At 47.5% G+C, this 27,711-nt stretch overlaps 1 protein-coding gene across 10 annotated transcripts in view; it reads left to right on the top strand.

Moving 5' to 3' along the window:
- The first annotated feature begins 6,066 nt into the window (after positions 1-6,066).
- Positions 6,067-27,711, top strand: part of DHX30 (DExH-box helicase 30) — a 30,431-nt gene continuing 8,786 nt past the window's right edge. Inside the window, exons 1-9 of one of the 10 annotated variants that reach the window (XM_045492770.1) lie at positions 6,067-6,536; positions 8,630-8,724; positions 9,392-9,498; positions 10,616-10,670; positions 15,545-15,640; positions 16,755-16,783; positions 19,130-19,189; positions 22,803-22,933; positions 23,573-23,683. In XM_045492770.1, the coding sequence (XP_045348726.1) occupies positions 9,474-9,498; positions 10,616-10,670; positions 15,545-15,640; positions 16,755-16,783; positions 19,130-19,189; positions 22,803-22,933; positions 23,573-23,683 (507 nt within the window). In that variant the 5' untranslated portion in view covers positions 6,067-6,536; positions 8,630-8,724; positions 9,392-9,473. Of the gene's footprint in view, positions 6,537-8,629; positions 8,725-9,391; positions 9,499-10,615; positions 10,671-15,544; positions 15,641-16,754; positions 16,784-19,129; positions 19,190-20,791; positions 21,043-22,802; positions 22,934-23,572; positions 23,684-27,711 lie in introns of those variants that run through there. The other 9 variants (XM_045492775.1, XM_045492772.1, XM_045492774.1 and 6 more) reach the window with 9 other exon arrangements.

The raw sequence follows: 27,711 nt of genomic DNA on the forward strand, positions 1-27,711 counted from the left end.
TTTTAAAAACATAGTTGGAATCATAAACATACTATCACAAAACATGCCTTTTTATGCTCAACATTTCCTGGATATTTTTCAGTGTTTCACACTAGATCTAACTCATTAATTAATTAGTTAATTAATTAATTTACTTATTGGAGCCCAATGCAGGGCCTCAACTCACAACCCTGAGATCAAGACCTGAGCTGAGATCGAGTTGGATGCTTCACTGACTGAGCCACCCAGGCGCCCCATAACTCATTCTTTTAAATTGCTGCATACTACTTCATTTAATTGATGTTATCATGGACTGATTTGTGTCTCCTCCAAACTCATATGTTGAATCCCTAGCCCCCAACATGACTGTATTTAAATAGGGTCTTTAGGGAGTTAATTAAGGTTAATTGAGGTCATGAGTGGGACTCTAATCTGATAGGATTAGTGTCCTTAAAAGAACAGGCACCAGAGACCTCTCTCTCTCCACACAAGCACAGAGGAAAGGCTATGTGAGGGCATAGCAAGACAGCAACCATCTGCAAGCCAGGGATAAGGGCCTCAGCAGAAAGCAACTCCGATGGTACCTTGATCTTGGACTTCTGGCCACAGAACTATGAAAAGGTAAATTTCTGTTTTTTAAGCCACCCAGATTGTGGCATTTCATAATGACATCTGGAGACTAATACAGATATATTCCTTTTGTTTTTAAGTTTATTTAGACAGAGAGAGAACATGGGGGAGGGGCAGAGAGAGAGAATCCCAAGCAGGCTCTGGGCTATCAGTGTAGAGCCTGATGTGGGGCTTAATCCCACAAACTGTGAGATCATGACCTGAGCAGAGATCAAGAGTCAGACACTCAACCGATTGAGTCACCTAGGCACCCCAATACAGATATATTCTATTTAATTCAACTAGCCCCATAATAAGGGATAGGTAGGTTTACTTATGTATTTATTTTTATTTTTTGAGGGAGAGAGAGACAGTGCAAGTGATCGAGGGACAGAGGGAGAGAGAGAGAGAAAATTCCACAGGGGGGCAGAGAGAGAGAGACAGAGAGACAGAGAGAGAGAGAAGCAGGGCTCACCTGAAGCAGGGCTCAAGCTTAGTTGATGTGGGACTCGAACTCACAAACCATGAGATCATGACCTGAGTCAAAGTAATGCTTAATGACTGAGCCACCCAGGTGCCTAGGAGGTTTTCTTTTTTTAAACATTATGAATAATCAGCAGTGAATTTTCTGTCACATATCGGGGTATGGTGAGATAAACTCCTAGAAGTGAAATGGGTCAAAGGGCATGCATATTTTATTTAAGTTTATGTATTTATTTTGAGAAAGAAAGAGCATGTGCACACACATTGTGTACAGGTTGGGGGGGGGGGGCGCAGAGAGAGAATCCCAAGCAGGCTCCACACTGTCAGCACAGAGCCAGATGTGGGGCTTGAACCTACAAACCACAAGATCCTGACATGAGGCAAGATCAAGAGTTGGATGCTCAATGGACTGAGCCACCCAGGCACCCCAGGGCATGCACATTTTAAATCTGATACTGCCAAACTGACTTCTAAATAAATACTACCAATTTACAGTTCCCACAATAGTATGTGAATGCTTGTCTCCCATGTGCAAGTGCTCATTCAACATGTATTCAGCACCTACTTCTGACAGTGCCAGACATTGGGCAAGGTGCTAATGAGACAGCGATGACAATTAAGTCCCTGCCCTCAAGATCTTTATTCTAGGGGAGAAACCAGCAATAAATAAGGATGCCACAAATAAATACACAAGGTGGTCTGAGAAGTTGTCTTTGAGATAACATCTGAGCAGAGACCCAGATGAAGAGAGAAAACAAATCTTACCAATACTTGAAGAAAGAATGCTAAGTGTGTTTCATAGTTCCAAGTATCTTTAAAAAATAAGCAAAGTTGCAATTCTATTCCTAGCTAAGTACCCAAAAGAAATACAAACAGGTATTCAAACAAAAATGCGTACATCAATGTTCACAGCAGTGCTATTCCTGATAGCCAAAAGGTGGAAATAACCCATATGCCCAACAACATATGAATAGAACAAAATGAAACATTATTCAACTATAAAAAAAAATGAAGCAATGACATATGCTACAAAACAGATAAATCTTAAAAACATTATGCTAACTGAAAAAAAGCCAGATATAAAAGGCCACATGTTATATGATTTCATTTATATGAAATATCTGGAATGAGAAAATCCATGGAAACAGCAGTTTAGTGGTTGCCAGGGGCTGTTGCTGGGGAGGATGGGAGGAGGAGGATGGGGAGAAAGTGCTTAGCAGGTACATATGGGACTTCCTTTTGGGGTAATGAAAATGTTCTGGAACTAGAGAGTAGTTATGGTTGAACAACATGTACATGTACCAAATGCCACTGAAATGTACACTTGAAAATGGTTAAAATGTTGAATTTTATGTCATGCATATTTTGCTACAATAAAAGATAACACATTTAAAAAAAAAAAAAAGCAAGGTAGGGGCACCTGGGTGGCTCAATCAGTTAAGCATCCAATTTTGGCTCAGGTCATGATCTCATGGCTTGTGGGTTCGAGCCCCCATCAAGCTCTATGCTGTCAGCACAGATCCTCTGTCCCTCTCTCTGCCCCCCACCTCAAAAATAAATAAACATTAAAAAAAGTAAAGTTGAACTTTCTCTTCCTAGACCTAATGGTCATTATGCAATGTATTTTTGTTCACTTCCTATTCATGCCCAATACCCATTTAAAAGAAAATTTTAATGTTTATTTTTGAGAGATAGAGACAGAATGCAAACAGGGGAAGGGCAGAGACAGAGGGAGACACAGCATCCGAAGTGGGCTTCAGGCTCCAAGCTGTCAGCACAGAGCCTGACATGGGGCTCAAACTTGTGAACTGTGAGATCATGACCTGAGCCAAAACCAAGAGTCGGATGCTTAACCAGGCACACCCAGGGACCCCATCAATACCCATTTTCTGTTGAATTATGGATGTTAAAAAATTAATCTGTGGAAACATCTGGGTGGCTCAGTTGGCTAAGCGTCCAACTTTGGCTCAGGTCATGATCTCGAAGTTCTTGAGTTTCAAGCCCCACATCAGGCTTTGCACTGGTGGTGCAGAGCCTGCTTGGGATCTCTCTCTCCCTCTCCCCCTCTCTCTTCCCCTTTCCCACTTGTGTTCTCGCTCTCTTAAAATAAATAAACTGAAAAAAAATTAATCTTTGAACTCAGCATATTAAGGAAATTAATTCCCTACCTTAATGAAAACCAGTTTATGGAATTTTCCATATTTACATAGAGATCTGAAAAAGTACCAGTTCACTGTAAATGGAATTGTTTAGAGTAATGGAATTTCAGAATTGAAATGGCCTTAAAAGTCATCTCATTCAACTTTGTTCTGACTTAATCTTCTAACTCTACAGTACATCTTGCTAAATGTCCCCTTTGACTTTGACAAAGCACAGAAAGGGAGTGTTTAGCCTTTTTTGAAAACCTACTTTGAAGTACCCACAAAATTACCTCAGTCTGGAGTAGCAAACATAAGGGGGGAAAATGCCACTCAAACTAGGCAACTGAAGAGAGTTTACAAATGAGGCTATTGACACAAATTGTGGGCAGGTTTAAACGAATCCAAGAAATACTGTAGGGCTAGCAACACAGAATCTCCCATAGGCACACAGTGACATTAGCTTGGGGGTGTAACAGAGGTCCTAGATCTCACTCCTCATGGCTGTAGATCCCATGACAAAAATTATGTTCTTCTACCCTATTTCCTGTGGCTCAATGGCCTTGAGCCACAAATTCCACTTCAATATATAAAATAAAATTGGTTCTACCAACACTTCAACTTTAAGAAACTGAAGAAAAGTAACCTGAGTGGCATGAATCCACAGGACAATAATCTGATGGGAGGTAATTATCCAAACATGGCACTGGGGACTCAAATATAACACAAAGAAGCTGGTGTTCTAGTTGGGGAAGATGGAGCAAAGAAATACCTTGGAGTGCTGCCCCACGGAGAAAAATAAACTGCCATAGAAATTCAAAGGCATTCAACGGTCTGAAGTGAAGTTTCTAGACAGAGATGTTACCAAAGAATGAGATCTATGGACCGGACCCAGGAAAATAAGGTAGTGATAAGGAAATGAGCAGCAAACAAGAGATGAAAGATGTGGGAGAAAGCAAAAAAGACACTAACTGGCACTCATCCTATTATAAAGTGCATCACTTTATCAACTTCCACCAGATACAACCATTCATTAAGAATAGTTAAAGGCTCAAGAAAAAGGAAAGGACCTTTAGAAAGAAAACTAAAAACAGAAAATCTGCAGGAAGTAAAACTACTTAGAATGCTTCACTTGTGTCTCTTTCGCAGTGCTTCCTCTAGGTTTCAAGACTTGCTTACACGCTTTTCTCATTCTGTCAGAACGTCTTCTACAGTAGGGACCGCATCTTCAGACTTAACATTCACAACGGCATTTCTTTTTTTTTTTTTTAATGTTTATTTATTTTGAGAGCGAGCGAGCGAGCAGGGGAGAGGCAGAGAGAGAATCCCAAGTAGGCTTCCTACTGACAGCACAAAGCCTGACATGGGCTCCGACTCACAAATTGTGAGATCATGACCTGAACCAAAACCAAGAGGCAGACACTTAACTGACCGAGCCACCCAGGTGCCCTCACAACTGCATTTTAAACATAATCTGTATGCCTCTTCTACAACTTCCTTGTCCCTTAATTATGTTAACAGTGTGCAATTTTTCCAGCCCCTGGGCACAGATCTCAGTCACCTCTCCACACACCTGTGGCCAGGGACAAGCAAGGTGCTCTGCCATCACCCTGTCATTCCTTTCTTGCCCTTTTTGCTGCTGAGCATAGCTGAATCCCTCAGTACCCCTCTTCTCATTAGTACCCTAACTCCTATTTTTCCTGCCAATCTTACCCTCACACTTCCAGAATAACCTTCTTAAAATCGGACAGTTATTTTACTTTCCTACTTAGAATTATAAAACTAATGCATACAAATTTGCATGCAAGAATAATTGCATACAAATAAGGTCAACACCCTCAGCACAGCATTCATAGCTATACTTTTTTGTTCCATCGCCTCTAAAACCTGTACACATATCCAACCCTCTGGTCATACTGCATTACCTTATATTCTTAGAATTTGCCTTTTGTTCCACTGGCTGTCTTTGCTTCTGTGGTTCCTTCTCCTTGATTTTGGCATTGAGTAACTATTCCTCCCTCTCAACCCTTCATACCTCCTCTCCAGCATTTATCACTTTCTCTCTGCCTCACACAATGTTTTCATCTTGTTTATCAGGCCCTAAGCCCCTTGAGGACAGGTCGTTGTGTCTTCAAACCTGCTTACAACAATTGTTACACACTTGACTCAAATATGTGCACACGGATCATTTCCCATAGAGCATAGCACAGCACCATGCCCTGCTCAGAAAAGGTGTCAAGTATTTGCATGAATGCACGATGCTCCACACCTACCACCCCCGCCCTTCTGTCCAATGTAGAGAGAAAGAAAATAATACTTGTTACATTTAATTGCTCGGGTAAAAATGACGGGAAATGTCACTAATTCTTCATTTATTCCAAAAGGCCACGTCTTAAAAGCATTTTCTAGGTCTTTCCAGCTATAAAGTCTTGACCCAGCCTCAGAGCTACCCCAACTGAGTTCTCTCGTTTATTTAGTTGGAAGTCCACTGAACTCCCACGGAGCCTCATCTAGAGGACCGCAGCATGTGTCTGGGACAATGCCCTTGCTCACTTAGGCGAGGCCAGGGGCGGGGGCGAGACCTCCAGACCCGACGGCACTCGGACCAGCAAGGGCTACCTTGTCCTTTTCCCAGCGTCGCACAGTTTACAACGTGCCATCGCGTTGGTCTCCTCCTAACAATGTCGTGAGGCAGAAATTCTCACCTCCCTAAAGAAACAGAAGATCGGAGGGGAGATGGAGAGGAGAAGAGGCGTGGCAACGGGACGGGCTGTGGCGGGGAAGGCGAGTGGAGGTCCGGAGCCCGAGCTGGATTTCGTTCCTGGCTCAGCCCTTGCCGGCCGGGGGCCGTGGGGCGGGCGCGCAGAGGACGCGAGAACCCTCCAGCTCTCACACTGCGAGGGGCTGAGGTGCGGCGAGAGGGGCGCCGTGCTGGACCCAAGTCGCCCAAGCCCGCTCCCTCAGCGGCCCCACCGCTACCCGCGCGCCCACCCCTTCGGCGGCTCTGCCGGAAGTCCCGCCTGCGCCCGCCGCGGCCGCCCCCCATTGGGCCCGGCGCCGGGGTCTCGCCGCGGGTTGGCCGTCCGGCGGCGTGAGCCCTGGGAGGCCTCTGCGAGCCACTGCTGGGGGACCCTCTGGAGACCCGCTCAGAAGCGGGGTTGCCGCGGGAGGCGGAGCGGGGAGCGCCGGGGCTACCGGCGGGACTTCCGCCACGGGACCCGGAAGGGGCCGCGCCGCCGCTGGTGGGAGTTGTAGTCCGGCCGTGGTTGGGGGGGCCCGCGGCTCATGCGCGGTGCACCGAGGCTTGTTTCACATCTGTAACAACAGGTGAATTGGGCTTTTTATTCTCCCCTTTCGTGTCCCCTTGAGGAGCTTGCCGTGGCCGGGGGTGGTCGGCGCGAGGAGGGGCCCGGGTCCGATCGCCGGCTTGGCGGAGAGTGGGGCGGAGAAGCGGGCGGGCCCGAGGAGCAGGCCGGGCATCCTAGGCCTGCCCGCGAAGCCGGCCCAGCCGAGCCGTGGGCAGCCAGGCCTCGGCCTGCCGTTGCCATGGAGCCTGGGCGGGGGCGGGGGCCAGGCCGGTCCGCCGGGGCGGGCCTGGTAGCCAGGGGCTCCGCGGGGACCGCGGGAGAGGCCGCTTCATTGGCGCAACGACGCCTCCGCCTCAGGGGATGCTCCGTTCCCCGAGGCAGGGCCTGGAGGAAGCCCCCGGAGTGCCCCGGGACCTTTGTCTGTACCCCGTGCCGCCTGGACCGTTCGTCCAAAGGGAGGCCTGGTGCATTCTGGTCCCCCTCGTTTGCCCCTTTTTGCACCCACCTTGTCACTGGGGGAGGCCAAGGGGTGAGGTGTTCTTTGTTTGCTGGTGGTGACTTGCCCCATTTCGCAGGGGAAGACCTAATGCATGTTGGGTCCTTTGTTTGCACTGAACTGGAGTCCCAGGGGTCCTCAGAACCCCCAAGCCCCGAGTATGGCGTCAGCATGCTGTCTAGCTAGTCCTCGGGTAGCAACATTGGTCACCGTAATTGTGATGTTGCAAGGCAGAGATTGTCCCACTTTGCAACCCCAGTCCACAGGGGCTTGCCGTACACTGTGGCAGGTGGACTGCAGATGGCCAGGTGCAGACTCTCAAACTGTTTTTGGTTGCAACTTACTGGCCACAGGGAAAGTAGACATTGATGGTTTCCCTTGGTGTTTCTTTGAAGGCAAAAAAGCCACTGTCATTGTGGGTCTTGACTACATCTTACAATTAAATCTTGGAGTTTTGGAGTTTCCAGGAGGGAGGCCTCTTTTCTTGATGGAGTTTATGGGAGTGCTCTTTATTTGTATAACTGTTTAAGATGCGGGAAACACATCCTTCGCTGTAGTTTTTATCTGTGTTAGGTTGTCCCTTTGCCTCCAAAAGATGTTTATTCTCCCAAGCGTTTTAGCTTATGTAGCCATGGTCCAAAGTTTATCAGTTGGACCCTTCTTTCCCCTTTCAACCTTTGTGTCACTATAAAATATTATTTCCAAGAATGAACCATGGGACATCTAGGCAACAGCATAATATCATGGAAATAATAAAAATATTGCAGTATTAAGCGTGTGAAGCTTTGGAGTCCAGTACCCAACTGCAGGTTTCCATTTTGCCCTGAGGCAGCTATGGGATCTTGGGCAAGTTGTGTGACTTTCTCTGGGAAAATCTGCCTCTATTTCCTTCTCTGGGAAAGATCATTTCTGCCTCCCTGGGTAGTTGCATAGATTAACTGCTATAAAATCTATGGAAGTACTTTGTGAACTATAAAAATGATATTCAATGTCTAGTTATTTTCTTCATCTGGAAGAGCTTGATCTACCTTAGATAGGGTTGTGTTAGAGTCAATATAGGATTAGAACTCAAAACTGAAGCAGGTTGGGGTGCCTGGGTGGCTCAATCAGTTAAACGTCCGACTTCAGCTCAGGTTATGATCTTGCGGTTCGTGAGTTCAAGCCCTGTGTCGGGCTCTGTGCTGACAGCTCGGAGCCTGGAGCCTCTTCAGATTCTGTTTCTCCCTCTCTCTGCCCCTCTGTTCATGCTCTCGCTCTCTCTTTCAAAGAATAAATAAACATTAAAAAATTAAAAAAAAAAAAGACAAAAAACTGAAGCAGGTTTTGCTCTGGGCTCAGAGAAAATATTTTCAGGACTACAAACCCCTCTTTACCATGACATCTCTTTCTCGGTATCTTTGCAGGTGCTGGTGTAGGGTAGCTCACGATTTGATGGGTCGTGAGTGGGTGGGTCATGGCAGGTCCTGAAGTGAGACCAGTATGTCCAGTGTGTGTTTCACGCTATTAACAAAATGTGTCCTTGTTGTTAGAGTTAGTAATGAATTTCATTGGTCTGCAGCAACTTTATTTTCCCTGTGGGTCCCATCACTCTAGTGACCCAGGCTTCTATTTTCTAGGAGGAGGCCCAGCCTCGTGATGAGGAATAGCAAGGAGAGAATTCAGCTCCAGTTCAAAAGCCTACAAAATCTGAGACTGTCACTGCTCTTGTAAGGTAAGTTGATTTAGCCATGCACACATAGCAGTGGTGGATCTCATGCTCAGCCACACTGTAAAGCAAAGGCATGCATTAAATCCACCTGTGACTATCTTGGAAGACATTAGTTAGTCGTTATGGAATCTTTCTGTCCTTTAATCATCCCACAGTGACTCTACCTGGAATTAAGCAGTGTTTCATTATGCAAGAAATCTTGACATAACATTATTTTACTTATCTCTGAATTATTTAACAGAAACTCTGCATCATAAAAGTTTCCAATATAATTATATTTCAAGGAACACAGCTTTTTTTTTTTTTTAAATCTCTATGAAATGTTCTAGAGCTCAGTAAAATATCTCTGAAACATCCTATCTTGAATATCATATGTATTTTTTAGGCCAATACAGGTAAAGATAGTGTTATGTGAGCCTTGGAGAGGGTCAGGGACATTTTAAAAGCAAAACTAAGAGTCTGTTTACAAGCAAATTGATTTACTCTTTCTTCGCAAGAAAGTATTGTCTCAAATAATAATCATTTACATGTTTTGGATTTTTATAGTACTCAGGTTTTCTTTAAGATTAGAATCTCAAATTACACCCTTTTTCTTTTAATTTGGGTAGAAGGAGTCTATAGAATGTAACTTCTTAAAATGAATTGTGTCCTTGTTGATATTGTATTGAAGTTTCCTCTCTGAGCTACCATATCCTATCGGCTGAAATTTCCGGCATCCCTGGGGGAGAGGAGGCCATCAGGGCAGACCTGCTATGGACCTGAAAGATTCGGCCCCAGGTCAGCCCTCCACCCCTATCCCCCACGATTTGAGAATGAGATGGGAAGGCAGTCAGGAGCAGAAGTGTAGGCCCCATTAGACTCCTTGCAATATTGGACATTATCCTGATTTGCTAAAACAGTGTGTAGATTTTTTTTAAAATTTTTTAAAAATGTTTATTCATTTTTGAGAGAGAGACAGACACAGAGCACAAGTGGGAGAGGGCAGAGAGAGTGGGAGATACAGAATCCAAAGCAGGCTCCATGCTCTGAGCTGTCAGCACAGAGTTCAATGTGCTTGAACCCATGAACCGTGAGATCGTGACCTGAGCTGAAGTCAGATACTTAACTGACTGAGCCACCCAGGAGCCTTGTGTAGATATTTTTAAACTAAGGCCACATAAGGTTATGCACCAGTCCAGGAGTACTACATTATTAAGAACATCTATAAGTGACTTTGAGTATTTTTTTAAACAAAATCAATAAACTGGATGTGTTATTTATTTGTATGCGTGTATGATTTAAGTCTCTAGGTGTACTCTTCAGTTAAATGATCAAAATGCACCAAAAGTTTTGCTCAAGAGTTGAACTTCAACTTAGTATTTGTTATCTCATAGACTCTACCGTGAAGAATAGCTTTGTATCTTGAATCACAGTAGTTACTCTTGATATTGCTGTCCGGTCCCACCCCTAGGGGCTTGACCTAGTTGTGTGAAAGCCCAGTAAACCAGTTTGTCTATAAGGCACTCGTTAGTCCCATTTGCTGATACCACATGAGGAAAGGGGTCCATGTAGAATTTCCTTTCTTCCCAGAAGTCCCAGGAAAGCTGCAAGTACTGTGATGAAGTGGAAATATGTCTCTCAGGATAAAATACCTCTCGTTCTGTTTAGCAGGGTTCAGGGAGTTTAGGACAGAGAAACGAAGAAATCTCTTAATGAGTAAGAAACAAAGACATGTAATTACTCTAGAGTGGAGATGGTCCTTCCATCCTTAAGAGTGGGAGCAGCAGTTGGGACTCATCAGTGAAGAGCTTCATTTTTCTCACCTTCTGGAAAGTGCTCTCTGTGTTATTGAAGTCTTCTCTGTGGGATCCTGGACCAAGAATAGTAACCATTGCCTCTCTGCCCTCCTTCTTAGGATTCCAGCTTTCCCTCCTGGCCAGAAATGTTCAGCCTGGACTCATTCAGAAAAGGTAAGAATGTAGCTGTGCTGGTGACCTCATGCTCTTCTTCCCTGTGACGGGCAGCTGTGAGGGCTATGAAGATCCCTCACCAGTGTGTAGTCCTTAGACCCCTTTTTTGTATGACTTTCCAAAGTCCTTTCTCTGCCTTCCTCTTGCACGGGGCTTATAACCTGTGTCTGAGTCCTTGTCAGAGTACCTGTGTTCATTTGCCGCCCCTCCCCCTGAATATCCTCTCAGACACACTCACTGCTTTTTGAAATCCCGTCTCTTTTTCTAAGCCAGCGTTTTACACCATTTCCTCTGTGTACCATTCTTGATTCTGTCAACCAAATGCAACCTCTCCTCTGTCTGATTTCCTCAGCACCAGATCTGTACTTTCTTGTGCTTAGTCTATTCTGAATTAATCTCTGCGTCTGTAGATTAGAAGCTCCCTGTAGCCAGAGCCTGTTGGGCTTCTTCATCGTCCGTTGTACCTGGCACAGCATTGTGCACAGGGTAGGTGTCATAAATGCTGGTGGAAGCGGATTGAGTCATTTTTATATTAGTGGTTGTAGAAGCTGGCAAGTTTTGGAATCAGTGCTCTCCAGCAGATTGGGTAAAAGGGTTGCATAAGCAGTGTCAGGACTGAGCCATGGCTGGGCCGAAGGGTAGCATTCATTCCTGCTTACAGGAAGTGCTGTAGCTGGTGAAGTCTTCAAGGGCCGTACCCCAGGGAGCTTTGCATATCTTAGGAGCATGACTTTTCTTCTTTAAGGGAACAGTGAGTAAAAGTCCTTCGTCTCTATTGAAGCTGACCACCAGGCACCTGTCTAGCATATTTTACAAATCAATGAACACCATACAGGCCTTCCATAACTGCTGATTAAAAAGGTCCTCCCCATTGTGTCTCCTCTCCCACTTATGTTCCTACAGGCCTGGAAAACCTTGCCCTAGTGCTGCCTGTTGAATGGGGTCAGAAGGAGGGCTGGATATACCGGAGCTCAGAGCAGCCTCTTCTTGCCTCCCTGTTTGTTTTTAGCCACCTTGTCTGTTTTCATATTGCATGAAAAAATTCATCTCTGTCATCTTGGTTTTGCTGGTTAACTATCTGAAAAGGGAAACATTGGGTTTGAGATTAGTGTGCACAGCACATTTTGAGCTGAAAATTAAGTACACTCAATTGCCTTGTGTTTACTGGTTAATCAGTGGGCTTCGTTTTCCACCCACTTGTGAAAGTTGGATGCAAATAAGTTCTCTTATGGTGGGAGTGCCTGAATGGACAGCACTGATTTTGTAAAGAGGTAGGAGTCCCATGAAATCATAATCCTCCTTTTTTCTGCATTACTTAACTCCCCCATGATAGGGAGATGGTGAGAGTGAGAGAGTTTGGGGGCAAAATTCCTGTATAGCATTTGTGATTTTTCTTTCTAGGCTGGGGATTGATTTGTTCAAGAGGCTTTTCATCAGGGGTGACACGGTTAGCATTCAGTTTCATGGGAGACAACAGCCTCACTGAGCAAAAGTTCTGGAGCCAGATGCCTGGTTCATGTCACACTTCTACACCCTTGGTGGCCAAGGCTGGAGGCAGGTGTTTGAGCCTCTATGCCTCCGTTTCCTCACGATGTAAGTGGGTTGGATCATAGTACCTGCCTCGTCGGGTTGTTTTAAGGATCAGATGAGTTAATACGTGTAAAGAGCTTAGAACAGGGCCTGACACCTGGTAAGTTCACAAGCCATGGTACTAAGTAGCTTCAGGATGTAATAATCAGACATAGTCTGATTTAGGACCTTACTTTCCACACAGGTAAGTGTTATATTCTTAACAACAACCATTTTATGCTTGAAGGTCTCAGGGTAAACCATTAATCAGAAAGTTTACTGCCTTGAATATTTTCCTTCAGGCAAACGTACCTTTTCTTTTCTGACTATAAGGCTGACTGCTCTTTCCTGTCTTCTGAAGGCTGGTATCACTTGTGGTTTGCACCATAACCTTGACAACTGGTCATGTGTGGCCTTGTGGCATTTTTCTTGTTGTGTAGGACTGTTCTTTATCTCTCACGGAGTTTTTATGTTTCTTTGCTCCTCATGATGAGATTATTAGCTCCATAAGGTGTCACGAATCTTGAAGGGAAACGTCACATAGTGGAAAGCTTGAGTCAGACTGGCTGGGGTTCGAATCTGGTCCCCACTCACACTAGCAAGGTGGAAACTCCCTGATCCTGTTTCTCAGCCTCTATCTTCAGAGGTATAATGAAGATTAGGGATAATATAAGAAAAGCACTTGGGTGTGATCTGTCCCTAGCCCTCAGTCTTGAGTTGGCAGGCCCTTGATACATGTGAATAGATTGATCTATTTGAGGTGCAGCTCTGTAGCCGGTGTTTTTTGTTATTTGTTTAATTTTTATTTAACTTTTTCTATGTTTATTTTTGAGAGAGAGACAGAGAGACAGTGTGAGTGGGGGAGGGGCAGAGAAAGAGGGAGACACAGAATCCGAAGCAGGCTCGAGGCTCTGAGCTGTCAGCACAGAGTCTGACACGGGGCTCGAGCTCACAAACCATGAGATCATGACCTGAGCTGAAGTCGGATACTTAACTGAGGGAACCACCCAGGTGTCCCTGTAGCTGGTGTTTTGCAGGAGAGTGACAGCCTGGCCTCAGCATGCGGTGTGCTGTGTGGCTGCACGATTGATCACCTATGTACGAGACGCTAGAGCGGAGACAGCTATGTGTCAATGATGTTTTCTTGTACTCGGGAGCTTACAGTCTCAGTGGGATAGGTCATTTGATGGATCCGAAGGCAGTAGCCATAGCAGTTCCCTGCAGCACTGTGGACAGTGGCCCCCTGGGTCTGTGGTTACCGTCTTTTCTCTTACGTAATTCAACAGAGCTGCCAATGCCTCCCAACTAGTGTGCGTGTGTGCCTGGTAAGTGGCCTGTTACTGTCTTTGCCAACATCCCAACACAAGTTTCTTGTCTGTCAGCAGTAATGCCATCAGAATCAGGCCTCAAAGAACAAGCTGAGTCTTTTATAGGCGGCACAAACCTTTGAAAAACACTAGATCAACAGCAAGAATGTGCAATTTTCCTCCAGCTCCATGGTCAGAAGAGGGCCCAGTGATGTTGTAGGATTATAACACCCTCCCATTACTGAAAATGCTTAATGAAACAAATAATCATCAAATCATTTATTCTTTTTGTTTGTTTGTTTTCAATCCAGCCTCCCTGGATATGAATGAGAATCCTGCTCAAACAGGACTGGAGAGGTTGAGCTGGTCATTTTCCACCTTAGTTTCAAGATAAACCTTGATCCTAGATACTTTGTTCCAGAATACCCTACAGGCATTTCTGCTGTAACCCTGGGTGTGTGTTTTCTGCAAAATCACGCACCTCTGATACTATAAGAGGGCTTGTGGGAAAGACAGAGTTGAGGCAATAATACAGCTGCAAGTTTATGGCCAGAGTATGAAAGCAGCAGCCCCTGGCACCTGGGAAGATGCTTTGGACTGCCGAGGCAGGCAGCTCAACGTGATGCTAAAAATGTGCAAAGTGTGTTCTAACGGGAAGAGCTGGCAGATGCTGAGGCCGTGCAGGTGGCAGTGGAGCTGTGAGCCCGTGGGGCTGCCACTAAGGAGTGTGTGCAGCTGGCAGTGTGGGGGAGGAGGACCTCAGTGCAGGTACTTGCTTTTCCCTCCAACATTTTATTATGGGAATTTTCAAAACTACTGAAATGTTGAAGTCATTGTATAGTGAACACCCATCTGTCCATCACCTCGATTCCCTATAGGCACTCCATTTTAATTTTTAAAAAATACAGTTGGAAGGGTCTTTTGTTTTCCTGCTCTAAATTATAATTCTACCTCTGCTATTTCAGTCCCCTTGCCTTAGGAAACTCAACATTCGAACCAAGTGTTCTCCTGTTTTACTGTTATCATTCCCCTATGTACCAACTGTGTACAAGCCAATTTGCATTATGGAAATGGGTATCACGGTAGCAGAACAGACTGCTGCTTAAGCATGTAGTGTGTGTGGCTGTCTCTCTCTGCTCCTCTCCTGCTCCATTTAGTGTACTGAAATTAGTGGGGCAAAGAAAGCAGAGAACTCATGCACCCTTTCCCCCAGACCCAGTGATTCTCTGGCGTTGTCACCATGTAGGTGATGTTAAACACATGGAGCCTTACTTACCCATACATGCCCACCTTCCCATGGGACAGTGATGTTCATGTATATCAAAGTTTTGGAACTTAAAAATGTGCTTTGTAGGTCACTGACCTACAAGTAGTATTTAATCTGCAAATGAATGAAAGTGTTTGGAGTGGCAAGTCATTAACTTTTAGAAAGAGGGAGAAGACTGGTAAGTGTGGGTCTGGTCTTGGCTTTCAGGGAGGACCCCAACAGTCAGTTGGTCCTTCTCTTGCCCATTTCTTAGAGGGAAAGAATAATTTGAGATCTGGTAGCTAACGTGGTCATCTGGGAACCCACAGCAGATACAGGGAGAGCTACCGTAAGTGGATGACAGATACGGGGATTTACACGGTACCATGATTTTTCAGTTTCTAATTGTTTTCCTGTCTCATCCTCATAATTCAAGACTATAGAGGACGATGTGGGATGGGTATTGAAGTCACATAAGGTGGCTTTGCAAACAGGGAGAGTTGAGGGCTCTTTTGAAAGTCAGGAAGGGATCTCTACAAAGCTATACTATATCACATCCATATAAAACAATTGCCTTCTTTCTGTGTGGAATTGGTGGCACTGTTTCTCAGAACCTGTGACTGGCTCAACAAACCGTCCAGCAGCCCTGCTGCCCAGAGCTCCTCACAGATGCTCTGGAGTGAGTCTGTTCAGGGGTCTGTAACTGGGAGGGGTGAGAACATGTCACCCTGATGCCCTCTCTCTTTCCCCAGATCGGGCCCAGCACAGGCAGCGTCAGTGCAAACTTCCCCCACCCCGCCTTCCACCCATGTGTGTCAACCCTGCCCCTGGAGGGACCATCTCTCGAGGTAAGGGAGGAGCCTTGCCTCCAGCATCAACTTGGTCCAGGGTCTGTGGGGAGGTGGGTGGTAGTGGGAGCCCAGGTACCAGGGTCATGGTCCTCTGGAGACCAAGTGAGAAGTGGGGCTAGTGGAGCTGTTGGAACCCTCAGGGGAGAGATCATTTGGAGAGGTCTGGGTTATTTCATGATCCTTGGCCACGTGGCTTAGACCCTATGGTCTCATCAGGCCTCCTTGTGTGACCAGGCATAAAGCCTAGGCTCAGTCTGGGTGTTCACCACTCGTGTGGAGAATCTGCAGGGCTTGGATCTTCTAGGCAGTCCCTGGTTAAGGTGGTTTAGAAAGGGCAGGGTGCTTGTAGCAGGGCCAGAACAGAAAGCCCTAGCCAGGCCCAGTGTCCTCCATCTTGGAGGCTTTGGGGATGCCTGAAAGATCCCCTTCTATCACCCCCCATTCCTCAAAGCACTTTACTGACATTAAAATGTTTTTTTAGTCTGTGTGGCAGGGTAGGCTCTCCCTTTGATTGGGGAGAATGTCAGAGCACCCAGACAGGTGATAACTCACCTCAGGTTCCACTGGAACCCAGGGATGGGCCAGAATAGGACCCAGGGAAGCATCTCTGCCTGTGAGCGTCTCCTTTCTTCCCTCAGACTTAGCTCTTTTCCAGGTCTGCTAAGACCAGTGCTCTTGGTGGCTTCTTGCTTGTCCTGACAGCTGCCCCTCTCTGCCCCATTGGCTGCCTGTTCACACCCCTACCCCAGCTGCCTAGTGGAAGAACGCTAATTTAGATCACAGAGTCTTTGCCTCATGTGGAGACAGCATTCCACTTTAGGTTCTGTCTGTAAAGTGCTTTGAAGGTCAGGAGCTCAGGAAGGGTCGGGGAACACAGGGCACCTCAGTTTGCACAGCACATGCTGCTGCCCTATTCCCATGCGGTTTCCACATGTGATGCACTCCTGCTGCAGTGGCCCTGACTCCACACAGCAGCATAGAAATAAATATTTCCAGCCCCCTTGGCCATTTGACTTAGATATTAGAGAAATGCCACCCCCCTACCATTACCAAAACAAGAGTTGATTGCCCTTTTTTTTTTCTTTCTTAAAATGCCCTGTAACTCGAAAAGGCTGAACGTTAACATTTCCAACATGGCAGGTGAGTGGCTTTGAGAGTGTCAGATGTGCTGTGGCTAAGCTTAAAGATGGTTAGGTGGGATGAACCAGGCCGCATGACTAGGCAGTGCCTCCTTGAGCACATGCAGAGAAGGCTGCTGTGCTTGGTGGGGGTGGGGAAAGGGAGGCAGCTGCTCCTGGTGGGGGACAGTCCCTGCACTGTCTTCCCTGGAGGAGCACAGACCCCCTGAGCCCGATTGTCTCCTCACAGCTGCGCCTCCAGAAGGCATCTGTGGGTGTATGTATCTTTGCCTCCCTTCTCTCTCTCTCTCTCTGTTTCTTTCCCTCTCTCCCTAAAAAAGTTTCTTGCCTCCATTTCTTCATCCCAGAGGCAACAGACCTCTTAGTCCACCCCTGACTGTTGGACCTTTCTGCCATGCTTTCTGATTCCCTGGAGGCCTCACTGGTGCCTCTGCCTTTAAGAAGGAAGTGTGTGGCAGAAATGGTTTCTCTGGCATTCAGATAGGAAAACTGCACTCAGAATGGTGGCCACTTGAATAGGTTTGGTCCCATCAGGGTCAAATTTGGAATTGGAAAAAGCTATCACCTCCTTTCGCGGTCTACCCCCACTCTACTGCCAACCTCTTACCAAGGCCTCTTTTGTAAAGGGGGAAGAACTTAAGAGCCTCTTCTGCCAGTCTTTCCCACCTACCCAGCTGTGAGACATAGAGCACTGGAAAGTAACAAGGGATAACACCCCTTCTGGCAGGATCCTGGGGCCATAGGCCTAGTCCTTCCTGTTCATTCCCTCATTCAAATGTGTCCCCTCTTCTTGGTGCGATAGATTTACCTTGAGGGACCCTGCTGTGGCTTTACATACATGGACAGAAAAGCTGTGAGGATGGGTAGTGTGGTCAGGGTGGCCACCTGGCTCCTGTATCTACCTTTGCCTTTCTTGTTGCCAGCCAAGGGGACCATTTCTTGCCATTTTGATCATCCACAAAATCTGTGGTTGAGTCCATTGACGAAATGTTGGCTGAGACGCTCCTCACTTTCTCTCCAGAAGTTCTCCAGTCCGCCCAAAGTCTGGACTATCTTGGGCTTCCTCTTTTTTTTTTTTTTTTAATGTTTATTTTTGAGAGAGAGAGACAGAGCATGAGCTGGGGAGGGGCAGAGAGAGAGGGAGACACAGAATCCGAAGCAGAGCCCAACGCGGGGCTCGAACCCACAGACAGTGAGATCACGACCTGAGCTGAAGTCAGACGCTTAACTGACTGAGCCACTGAGGTGCCCCTTGGGCTTCCTCGTAATTGCTTTTTCCTGGGGCTTCTGAAGTTTAGGGTCCTAAAACATCCTCCTGTGTATTCAGCAGATCCTTTACACTTTAATTCCACACTGCCAGATGTTATTTAGCATATTTAGTACCAGATGTCATGCTTGATTCAGAAATGAACAGCGAGATCCCTGAGCCAGTGAAACGTCTTTTTTCAAAAGTTTCTTCCTTTTCACAGGCAAAGGAGTCACTCCCCAAAGAATGGAGAGTGGAGGAGAAGTCTTTAATTTTGGTGGAAAGCAAGAGGGCATACCTGAGCCCTTCTAACTTTCTTCAAGATTCTCTAAGGCAGGAGTCGGCAAACTTTCTTTAAGGGTTGGAAAACACATATTCGAGGCTTTGTGGGTCATATGGTTTCTCTTGCAGCTCCTCAACTCGGCTGTTATAATGCAAAAGCAGTGATAGATAATACATAAACAAATGAGCATGGCTATGTTCCAATAAAACTTTATTTATAAAAATAGGCAGTGGGTGGATTTGATCTGCAGACTGTAGTTTTGCAGCCTCTGCTTTAGACCAAAGGGGAGAAGATCACAAAACCAGAAGGTTTTCAAGAGCTAGTATAAGGGTTACCCTCATTTTACAAAAGGCAGTGAGGTTTGTGGAAGTGAAATATTTGCTCTAGGTGATACCAGCTATAAGAGCCCAGATGCAGTAAGTGAAATAGAAACGGGGGACAAGGTCCCTGAGGACCAACTAGTTGGTTGGTATCACGTGATGCTTTTTTTAAACATAAAATTTCAAACATCTGTTTGAAATATGTTTTTTGAAATAGATAAAATAGTATAGTAACACCCCCCTGGCCCACCCATGCACTTATCACCCTGGTTGAACAGGGTGTCTCTCCCTCCACTTTGGCCCCTTTGGGAGCAGATCCAAGAAATCATAGCATTCTCACCTCAGCCTAAGTGGCTGTCAGAGTGCTATACTGAGGGCCTGCTGAATGAAGCACCATGATGGGCCCAGGGCCTGCTTTCAGGTGTGTGTGTGGGAGGGGGGGAGAGGGTGGGGGGGGGTCAGGGAATGTCTTGCTGTCTAGACTTTTGTTTCCTTCAGCTTTCAGAAACCACAGTTTTCAAAATTTGGCCTCAGCCCCTAATGCCATGACCAGTCTTGGTAAGCCTCTCGATTCTTTTGAGGGAATTTGGGCTGATAACAGTCCTTGAAAACTATCCTGAAGCTGGGTGGATGCCTTGGCTTTTGGCAAATTAGAGTGCCACTTGCCCAAATTCAAAGCAATTGTGGAACTGTATTCTGCCCCAATGGTCTTGCCATCTCAATGTGGATGATCTAGATAGGGGTGTTTGATACAGATGGTGGTATCCCCTTGTGAGGTCAGCCCACTGCTGCCAAGGCCACCTTCCCCTTTGCCCCTTTCCTGCTAGAAGCTCTCTGAGGAGGGAAGGGAGGAACTGGAGTTGAAGCTGCCACACCCTGCCCTGGGTCTGTCTTTAAGGGATCTGTCCTCTCTTGTCTCAGACCTCAGTGGAGGGACTTCTCTAGAGCGCTGTGCAGAGCCGCCTTCTAGACATTCCCATTTCATCCTGATCAGAGCCATACCAAATGAGTAGAGCAACTATGTCCTCATTTTCCCAACTGATGAAATTGCCCAAGGTTCACAGCTGGCAAGTGGCAGAGGTTGGACTAAGCACAAATATTAAGACTTAAATCCCATGTTCTTGACACAGGCCAGCAATTCCAAGTGTGGTCTCAGACCTGTAGTCTCATTATCATCTGGGAACTTGTTAAAAATGCAGATTCTTGGGCCACACTACAGACCTAATGAATAAGAAACCTTGAGGAGTGGGGGGGGGGGGGGGGTGGCTTCCAGTAATGTTTTCACAAGCTCTCCAGGAGTCATCAGAGTCAGATCTAGAATTATAAAACAAACAAACAAACAAACAAACCCAGCCCTCGCAGCTTATCCCCAGCTGCACTGCCAACCTCTAACTAAGCCCCTCCCTGTCACTGTCACTGCCCCAACATGCAGATTCTGTGTCATTCCTAGCCGAGCCAAATCTCTGTTCCTCAGTGCCGTACGAGGCAGAAGGGGAACGAGCCTGGCTAGAACCCAGGCATTGTAGTTTGGAAACAGAATTCCATTTGGCTTTCAAACAAGTAAAAAAACAGCAGCCTCAGACTCGCACTGCTGGACCATCTCAGTTCTTGGCCACGTTTTCCAAGTCTGGTATTTTTCACTTTGACTCCAGCCCTGGGATTAAAACTGGTCTATGTTCAAGAGGTCTTGCCTGTCCTGGATCCGGATTCTCCATCAGGGTTACTTTGTAAGCCATTAAATGAGATGGGGGTGCCCTGGTTTCGCAGTTATCCTCACTCTTAGGTCTGGAGTGCAAGCCAGTCTGTCAGGGCACGTGAGAGGTATTTATGAGCAGTGGGCGGGACCTAGAAGGAACTTGGGAGTTCATCTCCTTGGATGGACGTTGAGCTAAGGCCTGAACTTTTCCCAAAAAGCCCCCTTATGTCTCCCTGCCCCCGATTCAGACAACGAGCCTGTGCGTTTGCGTTTGCCGGGAGAGTGAATTCAGCTGGGTGCCAGCGGTCCCAGGCTGCCCACGAGGTGATGAGCCCGGGGGGCGCGGGAGGCTCCGGCTGAGTGGGCGGGGAGCGCGGGCTCCGAGAACGCCTCCGCCGGCCCCCACCGCCGGTCCTCCCGGCCGCCAGGGGGCGTTCGGGTCGCTGCTCCCACCCTCCCGCCCCATCCCTGCAGGGCTCCGCGCCCGCGGGGGCCGGCGGGAGCGCGATGGCGGCCGCCAGGAGGTTCATGGCGCTGGCTGCCGGCGTCGCTCCGCGCCTGCGACCGCCGGGTCCCCGCGCCGCCGGGCGACAGGGACGCTCACGCGGCCTGTCGTCAGGCTGCGCCCGCCTCGATCACACGAAGGAGGCCGCCGAGGCCGAGGCAGGGGTGGCCCCCAGCGGGCCCGGGGAAGGCGACGGAAGCATGGTGAACGGTGAGGGCGGGGGCGGTCGGGCCGCGACGCCCTTGGCTCCCGGGGCTTGCAGAGCTGGGGGCGCGGGCCGGGGTCGGGCTTGGCGGGCCGGGGCCCCTCTCCGCTAGGGGCCGAGACCGCCGGCCGCTGGCGGGCCGCAGTGCTGCTGTTGTAAAGCTCAGTGTGGCACAGGCCCAAACGGACCCCCGGCGCGGAGGTTCGGGGATTGGAGCGCCTGCACCTGGCAAGAATAGGTGAGAGGCGCGGTACCTCGAGGTTGCGGGGAAAAACAGGAGAACGTCCGTCTCTCGCCCGAATGGGTGGTCAAGGGTTAGAACATCGAGGGTAAGCACACGCTCACCAATGTGAGAAAGAACCCAAAATACACTTGGTACTTGAGGACCTGAGGTAGAGACCGAACGATTCCCATCGCTGTGTCTCCTGAATAGCCCAGGAATGAGACTGGTGAGAGCATCCCTGCCTAGCAGCGATGGATAGAGCCAGCCTCCTCCGGGCTTGTAGAGCTGGAGGGGGCACCAGTGCGCATCTGTTGTGCCTGGGGGTCTGGCGGGCCTCTTAACTTTGGGTCCCTCTGTGGGAACCCCTTTGAGCCTATTTAAATAGCGGTCTGAACGCTTGAATCTCAGTTGCTTTATAAGTTCTTTAGAGGGATGCAGGGTCAGGCAGAATTCTCCCTCATGGCCAGTTGTCACAGTCATCTGCTGCAAGGAAACAGTCTCAGCTCAGGAATAGAATTACGTCAGAACTCCTGGAGGAGCTTTGTCAAAATACAGTGGCTTCCCCAACATCACCACCATTCCTAAGTGTCTGATGAGGATCAGGGTGGCCACTTGCTCTGAAAACTGTCCCTAGGTGATTTATGACTGATGCATGCAGGTGCACATGAACAAAGTTTCTTTTGGGGGCTGGTTTAAAGCTGAATATAACACCAGAGACTGTGGGTGGAGAACGAGAAGGCTTCCTGTCACCTCTGCCAGTCTCTGACCCTGCATCTCTCGAAGGGCCACTTTGGTGCTTTGGGGCCCTTACTTCTGATTTTAGCCACTCTCAGCTAAGCCTGGTGTCTGGCACAAGCTGCTTCTAGTTGGACATCTCACCCATTTGCGCTCTGGGATTGATCCAAAGTACAAGTGAAAAACAAGCGAGGTACTTCTCATGATGCCTGCTGCATCCTGCCTCCACTTGACTCCAGTGAACTTGGGGGAGGAATAGCTTATGCAGAGGTCTTGGTTGTGGAGACCTCTGATCAATATCCCTACACATAATCTGGCTCTCAGAGGCCTTTCGCAGGGTGCCGAGGTACAGTTGAGGGCTGGGGCCTGGTGTTCAGACTTTGTGTGTCTTTTGTTTTAGGAGGGGCCTCGCATTGTCTTATCTTCAGTTTGTGTGTGTGGTGGATTTTTGTTTCGTTTTTTGTTCGGTACCTTCTTTGAGACATCAGACGAGGGGGATGTGTTGCCACCTAGGCTTCTGTAGCTGATATGTTAAATCAGGAGCTTGTGGGGAAGAGGATGCTGGCTGGTTCTCCTCTGTGGTGTGTGGCTCACTGGTCTTTCTTCTGGAAACGGTTGTGCAAGTGGGTCTGGTCACGCACTGTCCCTGAAAACCGTGAAGCCGTTCCTCCTTCTCCTAGATGCTCCCGGGTGGTTTGGGGTCACAAGCCAACATCCTCAGTATCCAGCCCAGGGTTGTCCTGATATGTACCCCATGAGTTTTTTAAAAGAAAAAAAACTATAATGCTTTTGTTCTTATTTTCCTAGCTTCTAGGGACCTATTAAAAGAGTTCCCACAGCCCAAAAACCTTCTCAACAGTGTAATTGGAAGAGCCCTCGGCATCTCACATGCAAAAGACAAATTGGTCTACGTGCACACGAATGGACCGAAGAAAAAGGTAACTCACTGGTGGTTGGGAGATGTGTTGGTCTGAATCTCAGGAAGGAGGCTGGCTGCCGTCTTCTCCCTCAGGTTTCTTTGTCAAGGAGGCCATAGAGTGGGTTTTGCGAATTGTACATGGTCAGCAGAGAATCTCAAAGCAAAGCTAGGTTTGAAAAAGAGCCTGGTTTAGAGAAGGGGGAACTCAGGGCAGGTGAGGCGAGAAGTCTGTTCTCATCTTGTGTGTGTCAGGCCTCTGTACTGATCCCTGGTTTTGGTCCCCTGTTGACTAACTGGGACTGCAGAGGGTTAGAGTTGATAAAAATTCCTGTTCCTAGAGTCTTGTAGGTCCTGGGACCCACAGAAGCATGCAGGCAAACCATTCTGAATGAAGATTTTTAACAATAAAGATGGGTCCCACCTTGCTCTCTGGCTAGAACATGGCACTTTGAAGAAGCCAAACATCTTGAGGTGGGATGAACGGCTTGAGGACGGGAAGGTTAGAGCCTCACGGGGGTTAGCCATGGGCGTGGGGTGCTGCCTGCACTCGGCTCTGCTGCCCGCAGGCCCACAGCTGTGCCATTCGCACTCCGTGTGATTTACAGCAGCTCTGCAGTCTGGAAAGGCGACCATCCTCATTCTCTCTTCTCTTTCCCAGAAAGTCACCCTCCACATAAAGTGGCCCAAGAGCGTGGAGGTAGAAGGCTATGGCAGCAAGAAGATCGACGCTGAGCGACAGGCTGCGGCCGCGGCCTGCCAGCTGTTCAAGGTGACCCTTCCCTAGCAAAAGCCAGGCAGACCTCCATCCACCCTGGGAAATTCCTTGCCCCTGGCTCTGATGGTCTTTCTGGTGCCACGTGCATGTAGGTGGAAGCTGACAGTGTTCACTCACTCACCCGTCCTTCCCACCTTGTGGTTCTTTCCTTGCTGCGCAGCCAGCAAGGGAATATTTGCTGGTTTGGTTTGTTTTTTTTTTTGCCTCTGTGGTTACCTACCTCCTGTGGTTTCAGAAAACACAGGAGAACTCTTTATGAAAAATACTCCCTTTGTACAGCACCAGAGCTATACTTCGCGTTATTTCGTGTGTGTTTTCGCTGCACCCACACAATTCTCTCTTACTTGTAATGGAAGCATGGTTGTTGCTACCCTCACTTCCTGGTGGTCGGGCATGGGCCACTTTTAGGTTCTTGGTTACCTGGTATTTAACTAGACTTTCAGTGTTGCCTGCCAGCCTTTCTGTCCATCCCTACTTGGCTTCCTCTGTGGCTGCACCAACCATTGCTCTTCCTTAGGCTCCTCAGTCTTCATTTCTGCTCCAGTGAGGACAAAGCTGTAGGATGCATATTCCTTCAGATTCTCTCCCACTGAATCCCTAGGCCTTTGCCATCCCTCCTTCCTTCCTGCATCTGAGGAGGAAAGGCCCTCTTCCCAGCCTTGGCCCCCCACACCACCCTTCTCTTTTCTCTATCCCCTTTCTGTGTCTTCTCCATCCCCTCTCCCGTCCTTTCATTTAATTTTCGGATCCTTCCTCTTGAGTCTTTTCAGTGGGCTTCACGCATACTTCAGTGTCCTGATCCCTCCCGTCGGCCCTGCTCCCATGGTTTCCAGAAAGCACACAGCTTTCTGTGCCCATGGCTTGCATTTTTTCCACTGCATTGTTGTGGCCCTTGTCCTGTTTGCTGGTTGCCTTTTCCCCATAGTGCGTGACAAATAGCAGTGGTCACCAGGCGATTGTTGATGGACTGGAACAGTGCTCTGCCAGGCCAGCCTTTCACAGTCCTCGCTTTGCTCGAATGTTTCGGGCATAGCTTCCTCAGCCCCTGGATTACTCCTCCCTCTCCTCTTCTCTGGGTCACTACAGGCTCCTCTTCCTTTCCTACTCTCTGTGAACATTTCTTCTTTCTCTGTCCCTTCTTCCCGGGGGAAAGCTTGTCTCTTAGAGGTTCAGCCAGCCTCATTGCCGAATTTCTCAGACACCTCCATCTCTCCAAGCAGCTCTACCTCCAGGAATCTCTCCTGCGGGGAGGGTAATTTTGACTGCCGTGGACATTTGGGAATGTGTGGAGACATTTTTGGTGGCCACAACCGGAGGAGTGCTACTGGCATGAAGCCGGGGATGCACAGCATGGCCCCCACAACAGAATTACCTGGCCCCAGATGTCAGTAATGCTGAGGGTGAGAAATCCTTCTCTGGATGTTGAAGGCAGCCTATATGCAGCAAGTCATGGTCACGTTTCTCTCCTCCCAGCCCTTTCTCTGTTCCCAATCTGCACTCAGCTCATAGCCTCTTTTTTGCATATACGTTTGTTGAATTGTGGTAAGTTACACAAAACATAAAGTGTACCGTCTGGACCGTTTTTTAGTGAACACTCCAGTAGTATTAAACCTCATGCAGCCAATCTCCAGAACTTTGTCGCCTTGTAAAACTGAAACTCCATGCTCATTAAACAATAAACGCCTGTTCCCTGCCCCCTCAGCCCCTGTCAGCCACCATTCTACTGCCTGTTTCTGTGAATGTGACTCCATCAGAGACTTCATATCCTCACACCAGTGGAATCGTACGGTATTTGTCTCTGTGACTGGCTTATCGTAGTTTGCATAGTGAGCTCAAGGCCCGTCCGTGCAGCCTGTGTCAGAATCCCCTCCTGTTTAAGGCTGCATAATACTCCATCGGAGGGATACACCAGACTCTGTGTATTCATTTATCCATCAAAGGGCCTCTCTGGTTGTTTCCACCTTTTGGTTATTGTGAATAATGCTTCTGTGAACATGAGTGTCCAAATAATCTCTTCGGGACGTGGCTTTCAGTTGCTGGATCGTACGGCAGTATGGTAATATGGTACGTGTGTAGCGTGTAGCATGGTATGCTGTGTAGTATGTAGTCCAGGTGGAGGAAGTGCCATACTGTCTTCACGGTAGCCTTAACATGTCACATTCCCACCAGCGGCGCACGAGGACTCCAGTCTCTCCTCATCTTTACCAGCACTGTCTGTTGTTTTCCCTAATGGGTGCAAGGTGGTATCTCATGGTTTTGGTTTGCATTTCCCTAATGAGTACTGATGTTAATCACCTTTTCTCTCTGTCTCTCTTTTTTTTTTTTAAGGTAAATTCCTAAATTTGTGTTAACCGCACACTGTTTTCCCAGTATGTAAAATATCGTATAGGTTAGCTAAAAAGGACAGAATGCAGCAAAAGGCAGTGTTTGCTTTTCCATCTCCAGTTGTTGTCCCTGTCAGAAGAGCGGTATGTCGGCTCTTCACAGCTGCCATAAGCATATTCTCTCACCCTATCCTTTGTATGTCTTCCCCTTGAGAAATGCACAGCTACAAATTATAGGGAGCTGCACTTGGGCCAGGTGGGGCCTCCTTCTGAGCCGTTACTGGGGGAAGGGAAGGGATTGCTTTCATACACTCTTTTTGACCCGATGAAGTTAAAAATGTTGCAAAGGCCCTAGAGCAATATGAAACCACGCTGATGAGGAGTTTGTGGAAAACTAAGTTCCACAGTCAAAAATACAGTGATTGCTTCTCTGGGGGAATTCTTCCCCCAAATGTACCTTGATCAGGAGGGAGCACATTTTGAGGATTTGTGCCTGTAGGTATCATTTTATGCCATGCTGCAGAGAGCTGTAGTTTTTGAGAATGCTTTGCTTGTGCTGTTGACCGTTTGTCTACCTTTTTTGGAGAAATGCCTGTTGAAGTTCTTTGCCTGTTGTTTAATCGGAGTGTTTTTGTTGTTATAGGAGTCCTTTATGTGCTCTGCGGCACCCAGCCTTTTCGTTCCCCAGTATCTATACTCCCGTCCCTTGGCTCTTTCCTTCCCCCCCAAACCAGATCATCGAGCATTGCTCTTGTGCTTGGTGCCAGTTGCCAGCAACACAGAGGTGACTGAGTGTGTGCTTGTCAAGCGTGCAAGAAGCTTATCCAGACTTTGATTGGAATTCTGTTAACTGTGTTCATCTAGCTTCTCACTTTATGGTTCCTTAGACCCTGGTCATCTGCATTTCTGTTCTGCCTCATGGATTCTGTTTCTTGGGGGCAGGGACCAGGTTTCATCTCTTCTAATGGTGCTCGGGGTAACCGGCGTGTTGCTTCATATGTGCTAGAGAGTCAGCATGTTTTATTTGGTACTCTGTCTAGAAAAGAATAAAGCTATATTTCAAAATAATGGATTTTGCATGAATGGCTTTATAAGCATCCCAGGTTATTTCTAGAATACATTCTTAGTGTAGGATTCTTATGTCAGGGATAGATCTGTTTTGTGGTGTGGGCTCCATTTTCCCTAACTGCTATATTCACTGAAGCTTTTTGGATCACTTTGTGAATGCATCTGCTTCCCCATTCCCTGGGGGTTTTTTCTCCCTTCAGTTTTTTGTTTAATAGGTGTAAGAGCTTACTTTGTCTTTTTCATGTGTCAGAGCTAGACTTGTTTGTTTATCTTAAGGGGAGGGGGGTGCAGAGAGAGGGAGAGACAGAATCCCAAACAGGCTTGGCTCTGATAGCATAGAGTTTGACTCAAGGCTCGGACTCCCAAACCATGAGATTTTGATTTGACCTGAGCCAAAATCAAGTCATTGGATGCTGAATCAGCTAAGCCACTCAGGCACCCCTTCAGAGCTAGACTTTTTTTTTTTTTTTTTAAGTGTATTTATTTATTTTGAGAGAACAAATGGAGGATAGTCAGAGAGGGAGAGAGAGAATTTCAAGCAGGTTCTGCACTGTTGGCACAGAGCCCGGCATGGGGGCTAAACACATGAACTATGAGATCATGACCTGAGCTGAAACCAAGAGTCAGACG

The sequence above is a fragment of the Leopardus geoffroyi genome, chromosome A2 (genome assembly GCF_018350155.1).
Source record: "Leopardus geoffroyi isolate Oge1 chromosome A2, O.geoffroyi_Oge1_pat1.0, whole genome shotgun sequence".
Classification (NCBI taxonomy): domain Eukaryota; kingdom Metazoa; phylum Chordata; class Mammalia; order Carnivora; family Felidae; genus Leopardus; species Leopardus geoffroyi.